At 42.7% G+C, this 20,871-nt stretch overlaps 1 protein-coding gene across 1 annotated transcript in view; it reads left to right on the forward strand.

The window, feature by feature from the left end:
• Positions 1–304: 304 nt before the first annotated feature.
• Positions 305–20,871, forward strand: part of LOC129834280 (USP6 N-terminal-like protein) — a 30,938-nt gene continuing 10,371 nt past the window's right edge. The window contains exons 1-6 of the mRNA XM_055899128.1: positions 305–544; positions 5,406–5,479; positions 16,599–16,684; positions 16,780–16,819; positions 17,493–17,573; positions 17,825–17,932. Of these exons, the coding sequence (XP_055755103.1) occupies positions 5,414–5,479; positions 16,599–16,684; positions 16,780–16,819; positions 17,493–17,573; positions 17,825–17,932 (381 nt within the window). The 5' untranslated portion in view covers positions 305–544; positions 5,406–5,413. The remainder of the gene's footprint in view (positions 545–5,405; positions 5,480–16,598; positions 16,685–16,779; positions 16,820–17,492; positions 17,574–17,824; positions 17,933–20,871) is intronic.

Below are 20,871 nucleotides of genomic sequence, written 5' to 3' on the forward strand. Positions count from 1 at the left end.
TGGACTAAAATACAAGGTATATTGACTGCAATCAGTGATCGATGATGCTAATTAATTAGTCTTTATTGACACAAATATAATATCTTATTTATTTTGTAGCCCTGAACACCTTGGCTGGTGTAAAGGAGCAGTACAGCCATGAGAGGGCGCCAAAAGCACATAATATACTTCACATCAGCCTCCATTGCAGTATACATGAGGTGAGTCGGTCCATTATTTAGGACTGTAATGCAGGAGGACTGTACCTTTAAGTCATCATCATACAGCATGCATATTTCTGTCACGCATGCCACGCTGCTGCGCCTGCTCAGTGCACCCACCACAGACTGTTCAGTGACAAATGAACCACTATCCTGTTAGAAGTAGGTAGCCCGTGTGCTCCAGTATGGACCCACTGTAGACGTCGCGGCTATTGTTGCGATTCCGCGATTTGGGTGACAGCTCCCGTGGATCTAAAATTCCAGGAGCGACGGAAAAAAATGAGAAAAGGGAATTATAATATTTATACTGCACGGATAGCGCAGAGAGATATCCGCAATAAAAGGTAAATAATAATCTATACATTTCCTTTATTGTTTTCTCGTGTAGAATTATCCTGCTGGCATAACGCTACGTTATAGGCTATGAAAATGTTGAGGAATGCCACAACACTCACTCGTGCGGTTTGGTTTTGCCTTTTGTGCGTTGCCTGTATTGTTTTTGAATAGACTATAGTTTTGCGTCTCCACAACCTTGCAGTTATGCTCTGACATAGTGATCATATAGCAAATACATTATAGGTATAGTTATAGTATAGCTATTTTCTTGTAATTTTCCCAATGAATGATGGAAGGTTTGTATTAATCTTCCTTTTCAGAACAGTCTATTTCGTAATTCTGTTCAAAACACCCTATTAATATAATTATAAGCCATGAATGTCATTCCATTTGATCCACAACAGGCAAAATCCCCTTGATATCAATGTAGCCTTTCTCTGTAGCATGGCGAATATGGTTGTAAACAAACGCCACAGATGTCCTGCTAAGGATAAGATTCAATAGATGGATTTGCAAAGTTTGCCCAACGTGAAATACACAGGAACACTTATTTCCTTCCTTTTTTTGTTTTAAGTTCTGGAAAACAGTATCTTTATTGTTTTACAATATTATATATGCGCTATCAATCGTTGTGGTCATGCACAATTAGTTATGTGTTCTTTTTTTTCTTCATGCGTGTGTTCCTGTGCATGTTCATCTGTTCGTAACTCCTTCCCTTTGTATCTATGCATGTGTGTGTGTGGGTCAACTTCCTCTGGACCAGATGTAAAGTCAATCAGTTGGGGCACGACCGGCTCCTTAAACCCTCTCTGGTCTCTCTTCCGGCCTCTGCCCTGCTAACAGCGACATTCTCAGTAACTCCATATGCCTGCTATGATTTCAGACCACTGACCACATGGCAAATCCAGCCAGATGCTTTGAATAGTATGCAGCGCTTTATAATAGCGAGGCTCGCCATCGCCTGTGTTCCCTCTCCTGAGAATGTTGTTCTGAAAGTAAGATCAGAGGTAAAGAGATGAAGCCGTTACTGACCAGCAGTAGGCTACCATATTGGTATTGATGTGTCCCGAACTGAGACCTCTGTTCCTTTGGTTAGGAAGGGTGTGTTGTCACTTTTCTTGTTGCCCGTTAAGAAAACCAAACAAATGTTAGGCTACACAGGGGAGGCCAGGAGGGTCAAATGTCATTCTCCTTGCGGTCACTGGTTGGACAGACATCAGTGTCTGTTGACCATGTAGTTCCAGGTGTACTGTGTAGACTTCAGCCTTAGCCTCAGTCCATCTCCCCTGCTGTGTTTTGTTTGTGCCAATGAGTGACCACCATCTGTCTGGCAGACATGTGCTATGTCCTCTGCCGCACTGAATTATTCAGTAGGTCTAGCCTACATTCACATTCCAGACATTCAGTCCTGTCTGTGTTACCCTAAAGCTTCCAGGCAGTCTTTGTAATTGTATTTTTAAACCATTACTGTATGTCTAATAAATCACCGTGTGTGTTTTATATTGATGAAAATAACGCCAAAATATACTTTTTATAATTTATTGTCCTGAGATTCCTTGAAATGCTCAGGATGATCGTGTGGGCGTTAGGAAACAAATGTCAAGATATTTACATACACAGCCCTGATTGGCTGATAGGATGGTCTTGAGCTCACCCCTTACCCAGATGCACAGTCTATTATAATCAGATCACATTGTGATGTCATGATGTGGTCCAAAAGTTCCATCCCACCTGAACAGGCTGACATTCCAGGCATTTTTTTAAACTTATCTCACACGAATAGGGACATTACTATAATTTTTACAATTTCAGTGTTATTTCGACCTCATGGAAATATATAAAAGGAAATTCACGTTTTTAACTGCACTGCCCCTTTAAGTTGGCTCCAACAGTCCAGTGTGTGTGTGTGTGTGTGTGTGTGCAGGGTTTTGTTCCAGCCCAGCATTGACAAACCTGATTGAAACAATTGTGATCCTCAGGTTAGGCCACGGTTAGCTCAATCGGATGTTTTAGGGCCAGGCTGGAACAAATCAAATGTTATTTGTCACATGCACCGAATACAACAGGTAGACCTTACCGTGAAACGCTTACTTACAAGCCCTTAGCCAACAATGCAGTTCAAGAAATATAGTTAATAAAATATTTACTAAAATAAACTAAAGTAAAAATATATATATGTTTATAAAATAGCACAATAACGAGGCTATATACAGGGGGTACCGAGTCAATGTGTGGGGGTACAGGTTAGTCGAGGTAATTTGTAAAGTGACTATGCATAGATAATAAACAGCGAGTAGCAGCAGTGTAAAAACAAAGGGGAGGGGGGTTAATGTAAATAGTCCGGGTGGCCATTTGATGGATTGTTCAGCCGTCTTATGTGTTGGGGGTAGAGGCTGTTAAGGAGCCTATTGGTCCTAGAGTTGGCGCTCCATGCGGTAGCAGAGAGAACAGTCTATGACTTGGGTGACTGGAGTCTTTGACAATTTTTTGGGCCTTCCTCTGACACCGGCTCCATGATGTACTCCCTGTAGCGCCTTATGGTCAGATGCCGAGGAATTGCCATACCAGGTGGTGATGCAACCAGTCAGGATGCTCTCGATGGTGCAGCTGTATAACTTTTTGAGAATCTGCGGACCCAGGCCGAATCTTTTCAGTCTCCTGAGGGGGAAAAGGTGTTGTCGTGCCCTCTTCACAACTGTCTTGGTGTGTCTGGACCATGATAGTTTATTGGTGATGTAGACACCAAGGAACATGAAACTCTCGACCCGCTCCACTTCAGTCCCGATGTTAATGGGGGCCTGTTCGGGCGCTCCGTTTCCTATAGTCCACAATCAGCTCCTTTGTCTTGCTCACATTGAGAGGTCGCCTCCCCACACTGTCTCCGACCCTGTTCTAGCTGCATGTGCCTGACTGCCTGTGCTTGAGGGATGTGTGCAGGGTCTACACGTGTCCAATACGTGCCCCCTAAAAATGAATACCATAAACAGTACAGTTATCTTTCATTAGACTTGTGCCATGTTCATGTTGCATGTATAAACGACATTATGGAAAACGTCTCCACTCAGTGGTTGAAAGCCAGTCACATAACTTACGTTAAGAGATACCAGAGTGATGGGATTGCATTTCCTTTTTTTCTCCCGAAGCTGCCTTTCAATCAAGTTGGAAACTAACAACCATTGGTTGTGTAATCCTGGCCTCAAAGATAGTGATACGGTGTGTCCTGCTGTGGTCCAGATTATGACTGATCTGGGACCAGGACACTGGTAATGATGCAGCCCATAGAAAGTGTGGATTAACTGGGATTAGGCCTATCCCACTGTTTTGTTTTGGAGAGTACGGTATTGACATTCTTGTACTGTAGCGATCCCACTGATACGGTCTGTTCATATGATGGATTGAGTGGAAACCTGTGCTTGTGGTGTGTAGCACCACAGAGGCATAGGCATAAATATGCTACACTCTGTCATGTGTGAACAGGTAAACTCAGTGAGGGTGGAAAGCTTTGTAACGGGTTGGCGGGCCGTGAAATCAATATGCACTTCTCAAACCAAACCAAAACTTCTGTAGGCCTACACTGGCTATCCATCTTCTCAAACAGGCCTACACAACGTACAGTTGAGGACCCTTGAACTGATTGCCTTCGTACTTTTTGGAGGATTAGCGTTACGTAATTTCATTGTGCACATACGTGTGTGTGCCTGCGTGCGAGAGTGTGTGTGTGTGAGGTAGATTCCTGTGTAGGAGGGTGGAGAGAGACAGGGGAAGGGAGGATGAAGGTGGGGTTAGCGGTGTTAGGTTCTAAATAAACAGAGTAAAAAACTCACAGACGCTTAATAAAGCTCATTCCAAGTTTATTCATCCGTTGGGTCGTACAGCTGCATAAGACAAAAGACATATTCACACAAACACTGCTATTTAACCCTTTCTCCTATACTGAGTCTCCTCCTACACATCTGAACAGCCGACGCATCTCCGTTGCTCGACAGAAACGTAGTGACATCTGTCCTTCCTCACTTCATCTAACAACCTGACCTCTACCCAAATTGCTCGCGCCTCCTCAACTCACGGCTGTTGACTGGTACCAGGCGGTGTCTCTTCTCCTCCCATAAGATCCCCGACGGCTAACAATAACAGATCCTGACAGAATGTATACGTTCTACATTCTTGTCTCTCCCTCAGTGACGTATTTTATATTTTCAAGTGTAAAAGTCAGCTCCCAACAGCAGGTACTGTCAGCCAAACACTCGCAGGAGTTCTTGGTTCCCAGGTGGCTTATATTACAGATCCACAGAACAGACAGACATACCTGACACCCTCTTCACACACTGCCAACATACTGTACATCCCCACAGCTCTCTGCTTCTCAAACCGGTGTTCTGTTTGGCTTTCACACGTGCAAACCTGCAGTTTTTACTATGTTTTTATTCTCCTACTCAATAGACACACACGGTGGCCCACCGTGTTTTAAACGATGCCACCACGAAAGGCATGTGAAGTGCATTCAGCCATTGTGTGACACTGTGTCAACGCTGAGCTGAGGAGTGGCCGGACACATGCTGGTCAGGGCTCTGTAGGCACAGTGGCAGGAGACGGTTACAGGCGTACGATCAACAATCCCTTGAATTAGCCAACTGAATGGACAAAAACAATACCGCCTCCTCTTTTTACAGACATAACCACCGCTGGTTTTAAATTCATCACCAATGTGTATCCAGTAGTCAGTTGGACCGACATCTAGGGTTGGCTCGCTAGCATGCGGTAAAATTAAGAGCATGTCTGTTATATTGTTGCCAACACATTTGCCCCACAACCAATGCAAAGCAAAGCATCTCGGATTTGACATTGTTTGTTTTTTATTTTCCTTTTCAGATATTGACATGAAGAAAGACATTGAGACGTTGATAACAGAGGAACGCGCTGACATCATCTCGAAATATGATACGGTGGGTGGCGTTCAACAAATATACTGTTCAGAGGGTTTTTAGGACGCTGTAAACTGTTTTTAAAGCTCTAAAATGGCCATGGGCACTTCCACCTTAGTTATTTCCCAATTACCGATGACCAAAATAACCCAAGCGACCTGAAGCCTCTCCACTTAGAGAACTAGATAAGGTTTGAAAGTTCACAGACATCAGTTCAGTCATTACAAAGGTCCAGTAATAGTCATATTAGTCACATAGCATAGCATAGCATAGCAATAGTGCTGTTTATCTGCAGGCCAGCATTGATGTTACCATGAATAAGTTAGTCTAAGACTGGTCTTCTTATGTAGGTAGACTGCACCACCTCCATCACCTCCATAAACAAGGACATAGATCACAGTTTGTAATGCACTTCCTTGATGATCAGACGTTGATTCGCTTGGCCTGAGTTTGTACATTTCAACAAGATGCATTCCATCTTCAGGACATGTCATGGAGTTATCCCATCTGACTGTACACCATGTCTTCTCCGTCTGTGTGTTGTCCATCTGTTCCCGCAGGAGGAAGAGTTCACACTTCTTTGAGCGTGTTGTTAGAAAGAGTGACCGTCGCTCTAAGAGGGATCAGGAAGAGAAACCGAATTTGAATGTGTGTGTGTGTTACTAAGCATTGTGTGTGTGTGTTGCTACACATTGTGTGTGTGGGTTGCTAAGCATTGTGTGTGTGTTGCTAAGCATTGTGTGTGTGTGTTGCTAAGCATAATGTGTGTGGGTTGCTAAGCATTGTGTGTGTGTGTGTTGCTAAGCATTGTGTGTGTGTGTGTGTTGCTAAACATTGTGTGTTTGGGTTGATAAAGAAGCCTAATAGCATGCTTGTGGTTTGTTGTGTAACAGAAAATGATTATATAATATGATGTGGAGGAGATTTAGACACACATATGCAGCTAAAATAGTAACAGTTGCCAGGCAAACACAATCATACTTTGGGGCGGCAGGGTAGCCTAGTGGTTAGAGCGTTGGACCGAAAGGTTGCAAGTTCGAATCCCCGAGCTGACAAGGTACAAATCTGTTGTTCAGCCCCTGAACAAGGCAGTTAACCCACTGTTTCATAAGCCGTCGTTGAAAATAAGAATTTGTTCTTAACTGACTTGCCTAGTTAAATAAAAATTAAATGCTGTAAGAGTGATGACATAGGCCTATCTGTGCTGTATGTTGTTAATTCTATAAAACCTATAGAAGTATACATTACAAAATGATAGATTATGCAGTCTATTTCGTACAAACTAGAGGTCATGAACTTCAAGCGATCCGAATTACCCTAGCAATATCTGTCTGACAGTGTCTCCTCTTCAAATTTGTGTCAGCAGACACACTGCCACTGGAAAGTACAAGAGGGAGGGAGAGCGAGAGCGAGAACTACAGCGAATGAGATAGAGTTGACACTCGAAATAGTTAGAGAGAGCGAGTAGCAATGAGACAGAGTTAAATTTAGCTCACAGGCAACAAGACATGAGAACATACTGTACATAGGATCTTAATTTGAGACAGTTTGCTACAGAAGGAAAATAACCCATCAGCCACAAAAAAATGTGAGTTATAAGGACATTTTTGTAGGGTTGATACATTTTTTTGTAAGGGAAAATTAAGTCTGATATTTCAAAGTTGAAATACAAACTTTAGAAGCCTTTTTTAACCCTAAATACACTACAAGTAAACATATGTTGCATTGCAGGAAAGTTATCCTGCAAAAGGGTGATCATATTAAGCTCCTACATCTGTAGAGAGGACCCTGTCTGGCCTTAGCAACACCTGTGACAACGGCCACAGCTAGACCATAGCAATCAATTACACCATGGTCTCTCTCAGCTACTGAACCATAACATCTGTAGGATTCTACTGTCTGTGTGGTATTTGACTTCTGAACAGAAGAAGCCCACACTGTCTCAGACCTGGGTGACAGTACAGACACCATGTTTTTAGTGCAATTCACCATGGGTGTTCTGTTTAATGTAAGGTGCAGCTGGCTTAGTCAGGGTGCCAATTCTGTTTCTGTTTGGCAAAGACAACAACTTGGCTGCCCTATGATGTTGTCTTGCCAAACAAGGTTATGACGTATTATAAACTGGGTGGTTCAAGCCCTGAATGCTGATTGGCTGACAGCCGTGGAATATCAGACCATATACCACGGGTATGACAAAATATTTACGGGTCTAATTACGTTGGTAACCATTTTATAATAGCAATAAGGCACCTCCGGGGTTTGTGGTATAAGGTCAATATAACACGGCTAATGGCTGTGTCCAGGCACTCCGTGATGCCTAAGAACAGCCTTAGCAGTGGTATATTGGCCATATACCACACCTGCTTTATTGATTAATTATACAATGGGTGGGTCTAATCCTGAATGCTGATTGGTTAAAGCTGCATTCCAGCCTGTGTCTATTCCATAAGTTAAATCTATGACTTCAAAATGCCTATTTACTCTGTTCCATCTGACTGCACAATCCGCTGTCTCATCAGCCCAGCCAGGCAATTTATAAACTTTATCTCCACTATAAAAAGCATGTAGACTTTATGTTACATTTCTTTTAGACTAACTTTTTTCAACAGCAGAGATTTGTATAAACCTTGCTGTCTGTCTCTCTGACATTTGCAACATTGTTTCAGTATTCAAATTCGATCTCCAGCTGTGGCATAGCAATGAATGTGTCAGGAGTTGGAAGTCGGGATGAGACAGGCAGCTTTTCTCAGCCAGTCGAAATCATGACTCAGCATCAGTGCTATGGATATATACAAATAAATATAAATAAAAAACAGGTCAAATGAAACAATAACAGCTAGTTTGCAGTATTTTTCCAGCTTCAGTGTGAAGTTATTGTGTTAGCTGTGTTATTGTCTAGCTCCTCTGAACAACAATGTCCTGACGAGTGAGCACATTTTCTAAGCCAGGCGAAATCGCGCATCATTAGCTCATTGTTATGGATGTATCCAAATAAATGTCACGAGAAAACAGCTTCAACAAATGTAAATCAAATGTTATTGCTGGTCACATACACATATTTAGCAAATGTTATTGTGAGTGTAACGAAATGCTTGTGTTCCTAGCTCCAGCAGTGCAGTAGTTTCGAACAATTCGCAACATCTGTTCCAAGGGGTTAAGGATGTTAGGGACGATATAGGATGAATCGCAATAATTGTTTGCTAAAATAATAATTGCTTGACAAAAATGTCATGAAATGCTATGGCAATCCTGGTTATAGGTAACAATCCTTTGCACAAAATGCTGACATTATTACGCATATTAATTGTAAATGATGGAAATTAAGATACACAAGATATTTGAATATATATATATTTTTGTAATAGCTATATATATAAAGCAAATTGAGGTGAGAGCATTGGAAATAGTTTTAGCTGTTAATCTGCTTCTGTTCTGTGGGTGGTACTGTGTGCTCTTTTCGAAGGATGGGTCCTGGCCTTTCGGGGGCCTAGGGATCCGGGGGGACAGGGGTGTTCTGCCGGTCACTGGGATGAGAACCCAACTTGGAGGGGCTTTGGCGGGTGGAGTAGTGGAGAACAATTGGAGGGTTACTTAGTAGCAATACAAATATCATGGTACAGCTATATGGCCACTCAATCACTATGGTACTTTTTATTGATAAAAAAAAAAATATTTAACCTTTATTTAACTAAGCAAGACAGTTAAGAACAAATTCTTATTTACAATGACGGCCTACCCCGGCCAAACCTGGATAACGCTAGGCCAATTGTGCGCCGCCCTATGGTACTCCCAATCACGGCCGGATGTGATGCAGCCAGGATTCGAACCAGGGACTGCAGTGACGCCTCTTGCACTGAGATGTGTATACTACAAGTGTACACAAAGTGTTGATGATGAATAGATTTGAAACTTGTATCTCATTATGTTAAATGGTGAAATAAGTATAGCCAGTTATAATTGTAATGGATTAGCAGATAATAAGAGAAGAAGAACAATATTTACCAGGCTCAAAGAGAGGGAATATAATATCTATTGTTTAGATGAAACTCATTCAAAATTTTAGATGAAGGTGAGTGGAAAATGGACTGGGGTGGTGAAATACAGTTGAAATCTGAAGTTTACATACACTTACGTTGGAGTCATTAAAATTTGTTTTTCAACCACTCCACAAATGTATTGTTAACAAACTATAGTTTTGGAAAGTCAGTTAGGACACCTACTTTGTGTAGGACACAAGTAATTTTTCCAACAATTGTTTACAGACAGATTATTTCACTTATAACTCACTGTATCACAATTCCAGTGGGTCAGAAGTTTACATACACTAAGCTGACTGTGCCTATAAACAGCTTGGAAAATTCCATGAAATTGTGTCATGGCTTTATAAGCTTCTGATAGGCTAATTGACATAATTTGAGTCAATTGGAGGTGTAACTGTGGATGTATTTCAAGGTCTACCTTTAAACTCAGTGCCTCTTTGCTTGACATCATAGGAAAATCAAAAGAAATCAGCCAAGACCTCAGAAAAAAATTGTAGACCTGGTTCTACCTTGGGTGCAGTAAAACGAGTCTTATAGCAACATAACCTGAAAGGCCGCTCAGCAAGGAAGAAGCCACTGCTCCAAAACCGCCATAAAAAAGCCAGACTACGGTTTGCAACTGCACATGGGGGCAAAGATCGTACTTTTTGGAGAAATGTCCTCTGGTCTGATGAAACAAAAATAGAACTGTTTGGCCATAATGACCATCGTTATGGTTTGGAGGAAAAAGGGGGAGGCTTGCGAGCCGAAGACCACCATCCCACCGTGAAGACCTGGGGTGGCAGCATCGTGTTGTGGGGGTGCTTTGCTGCAGGAGGGACTGGTGCATTTCACAAAATAGATGGCATTATGAGAAGGAAAATGATGTGGATATATTGAAGCAACATCTCAAGACATCAGTCAGAAAGTTAAAGCTTGGTCGCAAATGGGTCTTCCAAATGAACAATGACCCCATGCATACTTCCAAAGTTGTGGCAAAATGGCTTAAGGACAACAAAGTCAAGGTATTGGAGAGGCCATCACTAAACCCTGACCTCAATCCTATAGAACATGTGTGGGCGGAACTGAAAAAACGTGTGCGAGCAAGGAGGCCTACAAACCTGACTCAATTACACCAACTCTATCAGGAGGAATGGACCAAAATTCACCCAACTTATTGTGGGAAGCTTGTGGAAGGCTACCCAAAACGTTTGACCCAAGTTAAACAATTTTAAGGAAATGCTACCAAATACTTAACGTCTGACCCACTGGGAATGTGATGAAAGAAATAAAAGCTGAAATAAATAATTCTCTCTGCTATTATTCTGACATTTAACATTCTTAAAATAAAGTGGTGATCCCAACTGACAGGGCATTTTTACTAGAATTAAATGTTGTTGTGAAAAACTGAGTTTAAATGTATTTGGCTAAGGTGTATGTAAACTTCCGACTTCAACTGTATACTTTTCCCATCGGCAAAGAAACTCAGAAGGGGTGATGATATTAATTAGCAGTTATTTTGATACTGTCCAAACACATCCGCAAGGTAGAGGGATGATCTAAAATATGTTATTGGACCATAAACAGATATGGCTCATTAACCCATACGGACCAAATAATGATGATCCATGCTTCTTTGAAAATATATAAACTCAGCAAAAAAAGAAACGTCCTCGAATGTCAACTGCATTTATTTTCAGCAAACGTAACATGTGTAAATATTTGTATGAACACAACAACATCCAACAACTGAGACATAAACTGAACAAGTTCCAAAGACATGTGACTAACAGAAATGGAATAATAGTTCCCTGAACAAACGGGGGGTCAAAATCAAAAGTAACAGTCAGTATCTGGTGTGGCCACCAGCTGCATTAAGTACTGCAGTGCATCTCCTCCTCATGGACTGCACCAAATTAGCCAGTTCTTGCTGTGAGATGTTACCCTACTCTTCCACCAAGGCACCTGCAAGTTCCCGGACATTTCTGGGGGGAATTGCCCTATCCCTCACACTCCGATCCAACTGGTCCCAGACGTGCTCAATGGGATTGAGATCCAGGCTCTTCGCTGGCCAGGGCAGAACACTGACATTCCTGTCTTGCAGGAAATCACGCACAGAACAAGCAGTATGGCTGGTGGCATTGTCATGCTGGAGGGTCATGTCAGGATGAGCCTGCAGGAATGGTACCACATGAGGGTGGAGGATGTCTTCCCTGTAACGCACAGCGTTGAGGTTGCCTGCAATGACAACAAGCTCAGTCCGATGATGCTGTGACACACTGATGGAGGGATTGTGCATTCCTGGTGTAACTCTGGCAGTTGTTGTTGCCATCCTGTACCTGTCCCGCAGGTGTGATGTTCGGATGTACCAATCCTGTGCAGGTGTTGTTACACGTGGTCTGCCACTGCGAGGACGATCAGCTGTCCATCCTTTCTCCCTGTAGCGCTGTCTTAGGCATCTCACAGTACGGACATTGCAATGTATTGCCCTGGCCACATCTGCAGTCCTCATGCCTCCTTGCAGCATGCCTAAGGGACGTTCACACAGATGAGCAGGGACCCTGGGCATCTTTCTTTTGATGTTTTTCAAAGTCAGTAGAAAGGCCTCTTTAGTGTCCTAGGTTTTTATAACTGTGACCTTAATTGCCTACCATCTGTAAGCTGTTCGTGTCTTAACGACCGTTCCACAGGTGCATGTTCATTCATTGTTTATAGTTCATTGAACATGCATGGGAAACAGTGTTTAAACACTTTGCAATGAAGATCTGTGTAGTTATTTGGATTTTTACGAATTATCTTTGAAAGACAGGGTCCTGAAAAAGAGGCGTTTCTTTGGTTGCTGAGTTTATAATAAATGATCAACCCTGCAAGCAATACAAGACTCTGTTATTATGGTGGGAGATTATAATACAATTTTAAATACCTCAATGGACCGTAAAGGAAATCACATTACAAACTATCACCCTCATGCTCTTAAGGACATCATGCATGTCATGGATACATTGGAACTAGTGGATATATGTAGTCTTAAATATCCTGACCTAGTGAGATATACATGGCGGAGGCTCAGTCAAGCTAGTCGTCTTCACTTCATTCTTATGTCGTTCTCGTTGGCACCAAAATTGAAAAAAGTGTTGATAGGGGGTAGAATGCGGTCGGACCATCAGATAATTGGCATATACATTACCCTTACTGAATTTCCATGTGGGCGAGGATATTGGAAATCCAATCAAAGCCTATTGGATAATAACTTGTTTTTAACTAGAGGATGAGTTTTTAACAGAATTTTTTCAACATAACATAGGTACATCAAATCCGGTTATTGTATGGGACACGTTTAAATGTGGCGTTAGAGGCCATGCAATTCAGTACTCATCTCTAAAACAAAAGCAATTTAGGTCAAAGGAGTCCATACTAACAAAGGGCATAGAAGGTCTAACAGAACAGATAGATAGCAATAAAAGTTGTACCATATAGGCTCAGCATAAGTTAGAGGAAAAACAAAAAGAAATGGAGGACCTTATTCAAGGAAGTTCAAGTGGAATATATTATAATAATAAAGCAAACTGGGTGGAATATGTGGAAAAATGCATCAAATTCTTTTTTTTTCTTTCTTTTTTTTTCTTCTTTTTTTTTCTTCTTTTTTATCCCATTTTCTCCCCAATTTTCGTGGTATCCAATCGCTAGTAATTACTACCTTGTCTCTTCGCTACAACTCCCGTACGGGCTCGGGAGAGACGAAGGTCGAAAGCCATGCGTCCTCCGAAGCACAACCCAACCAGCCGTACTGCTTCTTAACACAGCGCGCCTCCAACCCGGAAGCCAGCCGCACCAATGTGTCGGAGGAAACACCGTGTACCTGGCCCCCTTGGCTGGCGCGCACTGCGCCCGGCCCGCCACAGGAGTTGCTGGAGCGCGATGAGACAAGGATATCCCTACCGGCCAAACCCTCCCTACCCCGGACGACGCTATGCCAATTGTGCGTCGCCCCACGGACCTCCCGGTCGCGGCCGGCTGCGACAGAGCCTGGGCGCGAACCCAGAGACTCTGGTGGCGCAGTTAGCACTGCGATGCAGTGCCCTAGACCACTGCGCCACCCGGGAGGCCCATCAAATTCTTTTTAAATATTCGAACATAGAAATGCTACCAGACATAATTTACTTAAACTTGTTTCAAATGACGGAGTCACCTATGATTCACCAAATTATATTTTGAAAGAGGAAGCAAAGAACTTTAAGCATATGTTTTCATTTCAGTCTCCTCCATCTCCTCTAACCGAAGCTAATTGTATGGATTTTTTTCTATTAAAAATGTAACATTAACAGCCATACAGAAAGACTTGTGACGGTGAATTAAAGAGGAGGAACTTCCTGATGCAGTTAAAGCATTTTAAGTCTGGGAAAACTCCAGGGCTGGATGGCATACCAGTGGAGGTATACCACACCTTTGTTGATATACTCAGAGGACCATTATTAGCATGTTATAACCACTCCTATATACATGGTAGATTATCAGACACGCAACAAGAATGTCTGATTTCATTATTACTGAAACAGGATACAAGTGGGAAATATAAAGATCCAGTCCATTTAAAAAAATTGGAGGCCCCTTACACTTCAGTGTTGTGATGCAAAAATTCTATCAAAATGTATAGCGCATAGAATTAAGAAGGTATTGTCGGACATTATTCATTCTAATCAGACAGGTTTTTTACATGGAGTAAGGCAAGTACTGGAAACAATAGAACACTATGAAAAATGTGGGAAACCAGGCTATTTATAGCAGACTTTGAAAAGTATTTTGATAAAGTACGACTGGAGTTTATATATAAATGCCTGGAACATTTACATTTTAAAGAATCTCTTGTAAAATGGGTTAAAATGATGTATAGAAAATATTAACCAAATAAACAAAAGTTTAAAAAAAAAAATAGAAAAAGTAACACAATAAAATAACAATAACGAGGCTATATACATGGGGTACCGGTACCGAGTCAGTGTGCGGAGGTACAGGTTAGTTGAGGTAATTTGTACATGTAGGTAGGGTTGAAGTGACTATGCATAGATAATAAACAGCGAGTAGCAGCAGTGTACAAAACAAATGGAGGAGAGGGAGGGGGCAGTCAATGTAAATAGTCCAGTGTCCATTTGATTAATTATTCAGCAGTCTTATGGCTTGGGGGTAGAAGCTGTTAAGGAGCCTTTTGGTCCTAGACTTGGCGCTCCGGTCCCACTTGCCATGCGGTAGCAGAGAAAACAGTTTATGACTTGGGAGACTGGAGTCTCTGACAATTTTGTGGGCTTTCCTCTGACTCCAGGATGACACGAAGCTTGGACCCAGTGATGTACTGGGCCATAAGCACTACCCTCTGTAGCGCCTTATGGTCAGATGCCTAGCAGTTGCCATACCCGGCGGTGATGCAACCGGTCAGGATGCTCTCGATGGAGCAGCTGTAGAACCTTTTGAGGATCTGGGGACCCATGCCAAATCTTTTCAGTCTCCTGAGGGGGAAAATGTTTTGTCGTGCCCTCTTCATGACTGTCTTGGTGTGTTTGCACCATGATAGTTCGTTGATGATGTGGACACCAAGGAACTTGAAACTCTCGACCCTCCAGCATATCTGAGATATGTTTTTTTCTTTGATACTCTGCCTAGAAGGCCAGCATCCCGGAGTCGCCTCTTCACTGTCGATGTTAAGACTGATGTTTTAACGGGCACTATTTAATAAAGCTGCCAGTTTAGGACTTGCATCTGTTTCTCAAACTAGACACTCTAATGTACTTGTCCTCTTGCTCAGTTGTGCACCGGGGCCTCCCACTCCTCTTTCTGTTCTGGTTAGAGCCAGTTTGAGCTGTTCTGTGAAGATAGTAGTACACAGCGTTGTACGAGATTTTCAGTTTCTTGCCAATTTCTCAGAATAAGAATAGACTCACGAGTTTCAGAAGATATTTCTTTGTTTCTGGCCATTTTGAGTCCCATTTTGAACCCACAAACGAAGATGCTCCAGATACTCAACTAGTCTAAAGAAGGACAGTTTTATTGCTTCTTTACTCAGTACAACATTTTTCAGCTGTGCTAACATAATTGCTAAAGTGTTTTCTAACGATCAATTAGCTTTTTAAAATGATGATCTTGGATTAGCTAACGCAACGTGCCATTGGAACAAAGGAGTGATGGTTGCTGATAATGGGCATCTGTGCGCCTATGTAGATATTCCATAAAAAATCTACCTTTTCCAGCTACAATAGTCATTTACACCATTAGCAATGTCTACACTGTACTTCTGATGAATTTGATGTTATTTTAATGAACAAAAAAATGGCTTTTCTTTTAAAAACAAGGACATTTCTAAGTGACCCCAAACTTTTGAACGGTAGTGTATGCATGGAGGAACATTGGGAAGTCCAAGCATGTTCTCTGACCATGTGTCTCTCTCTCCCCCTCTCTCTCTCGCTTTCCACACATTCCTTCTCATCTCCCTTTCACTGTTTAATTATATCCATCTCCCCCTTTCCGCTCTCTTCGTTCTCCCCCCCAAATGACATCCGCCAGGACCTATTTTTAGCCCTCTCACTTTCTCACACTTGACACCATTTGCAGTGTACCCTCAGGGCGTCATCGCTGCGATCGTTCGTCTGTGGTGACATGGTTTGGTTTTCTGTGGTTTCTGTCGGCTGTATGTATCGACCCTCTCTCTCTTTGCTCGCAACCTGCTTTCTGATTGTTTTCTATGCTTTCTAATAGTTAGCCACATCTATGTAGTCCATTGACTCGTTCTGAGAGAAAATTGTCCTCTGCCCCTTGGGCAATATCCCAATGTACATATGGCAATGGTATTTTCTGTTGTAATGGCCACGATTTAACACAGCATAGATAGACACAATGCATCCATTTGTATCACCTTTGAGACGGGCACAGCGATGTGATGCGCTTGTGCTAAAATCAAATGTGCTGTTCTCGAGAGAACAGCGTGTGTTTTGTTTTTCCCAGTTGCTCCAATTCAAAGGCCCAAAGTCTGACTTGAATTAACTCTTTTAAAGCAACAGGCCCAACTTACTGCATGTTTTCCCCATGGCTGTGTGCTGTTTCTGATTTGTCTGTGTGTCTGTGTGTTATTCCAGGGCAGACAGGAGGGGATGGTGATTGACTCCTGGGAGGATGCAGACTACAGTATTTACAGAGTCACTGACCGTTTCGGATTTCTGCAGTAAGTCAAACTGGGTTTGTGTGTATGGTATTGTACACGTTACTCGACTGGCAGAATCTGACTGATGTTGTCCATTCCCCCCCCCCCCCCCACAGTGACAAGGAGCTGCCAACCCCTAGTGCACAAGAGGAGAAGGTAAGGAGAGGAAATGCGACATATGCATCATAAGGGTCGAAGAGACACACGACAGTCTCCGTTAGGTGGTGTGCTGAAGCCACTAACTAACCTTTCAAGTGTGACCTCTAACATATAGAGGTGTCATGTTCCTTGTGCAGCTGTTGTGTGTGTGCGTGCGTGTGCGTGTGTGTGTTAATGCTTAGTGCGTGCTCTGTGTGTGTTAGCCAATCCATGCCGCCCTCCTGCTAACTTAGGGCCACATGCCCCAGGCATCCATCGAAGGCGAAGCCGATCCTTAGGCATCTCACTCACTCCTGGAATGGGAGCTACGCTTCCTCTCACCTTAGAACCGGTCATGTGGTCGTGATTGATTCAATTAATACCACATTTAACCTTGGGCAGAATTTGATAAACTCTCCTCAATTTTAAATGTCAATACAGTACAAACCAGCACATGCCAGTCATAGCATTGGGGTCAGGACACCAGGTTCTCAAGTCAAGTGATATTTTATATGATCCCATGAAGGGAGTTAATTTGGTTGTAGTTTTAGAAGAAACATTGTAAGTACTGTGTTTATTACTGTACTATACTGTATAGTGTAAATGCGTCTTGTTAATGTAAATGTGTTTTCATTTTGCATACATAACTTTACACCTAGTTTACAATGTATTTTCTGTTTCGCCCTGACAGAAAAATAACCTGGAAATTGAAAGGGTGGAGAAATGGCTGAAGATGGTGAAGAAATGGGATAAATACAGGAACAGTGACAGGGTGAGAATAACACTCCTCTATCTCTCTCTCTCTCTCTCCTCTCTCTCTCTCTCTCTGTCTCCCTCTCACTCTCTCTCACAGACACACTCCACACCATTTCCTTGTGTTTATAAATGTTTATATTAGCCTGAAATGCTCAGTCAACATTTACACTCCTGCCTCAACCCACCATTTGTTCATCCCCTGACTCCCCCTGTCTACCCCCTGTCTAACCCCTGTCTCCCCTGTGTGTGCCACTGCTCCCCTCTCAGATGGTAAAGCGTGTGTATAAGGGTATCCCGCTGCAGCTGAGAGGCCAGGCCTGGGCACTGATGCTGGATGTGGAGAAGGTGAAGAATGAGAACGAGGGGAAGTATGAGGTAAGAGAGTATCCAGTATCTAACACACGCACGCATGCACGCACGCACGCATACACACACTGTTGGTTCATCAAACATCTACTCTAAACAGTGGGATTTGATAGCGTGCTCCAACCAGCACGTTGGAGTCTAAAGCCAGTGGTCACTCAGGACCACTAAACCATGTTGTTATGATTTGAAGGCGACTGCTACTACAGGTCTCAGGAAAGTGATGTCATTGTGCTAGGCTACGCTATCAGTAACCAGGTTCACTATATGGGCAGAGTACATGAAAAAAAAACTTTTCAACATTACTGAATACCCTATACTTGGCCAGAGATAAATACCCTGTGATTCAACAATGGCGTTACGGTAATGTCCCTTTCCTCCCCCTCCATTGGTAAAATGTCCTCAGAAATGATTCACACCGCTTGACTTTTTCCACATTTTGTTCTGTTACAAAGTGGGATTAAAATGGATTTAATTTTCATCTTTTGTCAACGATATACACAAAATTAGATTTTCAAGACGATTTAAGTCAAAACTGTAACTAGGCCACTCAGGAACATTCAATGTTGTCTTGGTAAGTTTCTCCAGTGTATATTTGGCCTTGCGATTTAGATTATTGTCCTGCTCAAAGGTGGATTTGTCTGCCAGTGTCTGTTGAGAAGCAGACTGAACCAGGTTTTTCTCTAGGGCTTTGCCTGTCCTTAGCTCTATTCCTTTTATTTTTATCCCAAACCAAAAAAATCCCTTGCCAATGACAAGCATACCCATAACATGATGCAGCCACCACCATGCTTGGAAATATGAAGATCGGTACTCAGTGATGTGTTTTGTTAGATTGCCCCAAACATAATGCTTTGTATTCAGGAACAAAAGTTCATTTCTTTGCCATATTTTTTGCAGTATTACTTTAGTGCCTTATTGGAAACAGGATGCATGTTTTGGAATATTTTTTATTATGTACAGGCTTCCTTCTTTTCACTCTGTCATTTAGGTTAATATTGTGGAGTAACTCCAATGTTGTTGATCTATCCTCAGTCTTCTCCTATCACAGCCGTTTAACTCTGTAACTGGTTGAAAATCACTATTGGCCTCATGGTGAAATCCCTGAGCGGGTGTATTGATACACCATACAAAGTGTAATGAATCATGTCAACATGGTCAAAGGGATATTCAATGGCTGCTTCTTTTTGCTTTACCCATCTACCAATAGGTGCCTTTCTTTGCGAGGCATTTAAAACATTTAAAACATCCCTGGTCATTGTGGTTGAATCTGTGTTTGAAATCCACTGCTCGACTGAGATAATTGTATGTGTGGGGTACAGAGGTGGGGTAGTCATGAAAAAATGTTAAACAGCATTATTGCACACAGAGTTAGTCCATGCAACTTATTATCTAGCCTGTTAAGCTAATCGTTAGTCCCAGAGTTATTTAGGCTTGACAAAGGTGTTGAATTCTTATCGACTCAAGACATTTCACCTTTTTCTTTTTTATAAATGTGTAAAGATCTATAAAAATCTTAATTCCACTTTGACATTATTGGGGTATTGTGTGTAGATCAGTGACACAAAATAAAAATGGGATCCATTTAACTTCAGGCTGTAACACAGCAAAATGTGGACAAAAGTCAAGGGGTGGGAATACTTTCTGGTGGCACTTAGACCGTACATGAACACACATAGAAATGTGCTAATCTTCCCCCACATATTGCAGCCTCAAGCCAGCGTGCTGAACACAAAATATTGTAATGTTATACACCAAGACCATTTCATGTTTATAGGACCATTACTTTTCACAACTACCCCCACTCCCATCCACCCATTGCTACATTCAGCAGGATTAATAATAGCGACTGGCAGGTGTCTTCACTGACATTTTCAACATGTCCCTGATTGAGTCTGTAATACCAGCATGTTTCAAGCAGACCACCATAGTCCCTGTGCCCAAGAACATGAAGGCAACCTGCCTAAATGACTACAGACCCTTAGCACTCACGTCTATAGCCATGAAGTGCTTTGAAAGGCTTGTAATGGCTCACATCAACACCATTATCCCAGAAACCACTCCAATTTGCATACCGCCCAAACAGATCCACAGATTATGCAATCTCTATTGCTCTCCACACTGCCCTTTCCCACCTGGACAAAAGGAACACCTACGTGAGAATGCTATTCATTGACTCCAGCTCAGCGTTCGACACCATAGTGCACTCAAAGTTCATCACTAAGCGAAGGATCCTGGGACTAAAAACCTCCCTCTGCAACTGGATCCTGGACTTCCTGACGGGCCGCCCCCAGGTGGTGAGGGTAGGTAACAACACATCTGCCAAGCTGATCCTCACCACTGGAGCCCCTCAGGGGTGCGTGCTCAGTCCCCTCCTGTACTCCCGGTTCACCCACAACTGCATGGCCAGGCACGGCTCCAACACCATCATTAAGTTTGCAGACGACACAACAGTGGTAGGCCTGATCAACGACAATGATGAGACAGCCTATAGGGAAGAGGTCAGAGACCTGGTCGGGTGGTGCCAGAAAAACAACCTATCCCTCAACGTAACCAAGACTAAGGAGATGATTGTGGACTACAGGAAAAGGAGGACCGGGCCCGCCCCCATTCTCATCGACGGGGCTGTAGTGGAGCAGGTTGAGAGCTTCAAGTTCCTTGGTGTCCACATCACCAACAACTAGAATGGTCCAAACACACCAAGACAGTCAAGAAGAGCGCACGACAAAGTCTATTCCCCCTCAGGAAACTAAAAAGTTTTGGCATGGGTCCTCAGATCCTCAAAAGTTTCTACAGCTGCAACATCGAGAGCATCCTGACTGGTTGCATCACCGCCTTGTATGGCAATTGCTCGGCCTCCGACCGCAAGGCACTACAGAGGGTAGTGCGAACGGCCCAGTACATCACTGGGGCTAAGCTGCCTGCCATCCAGGACCTCTACACCAGGCAGT

The sequence above is a fragment of the Salvelinus fontinalis genome, chromosome 35, assembly GCF_029448725.1.
Source record: "Salvelinus fontinalis isolate EN_2023a chromosome 35, ASM2944872v1, whole genome shotgun sequence".
NCBI lineage: Eukaryota > Metazoa > Chordata > Actinopteri > Salmoniformes > Salmonidae > Salvelinus > Salvelinus fontinalis.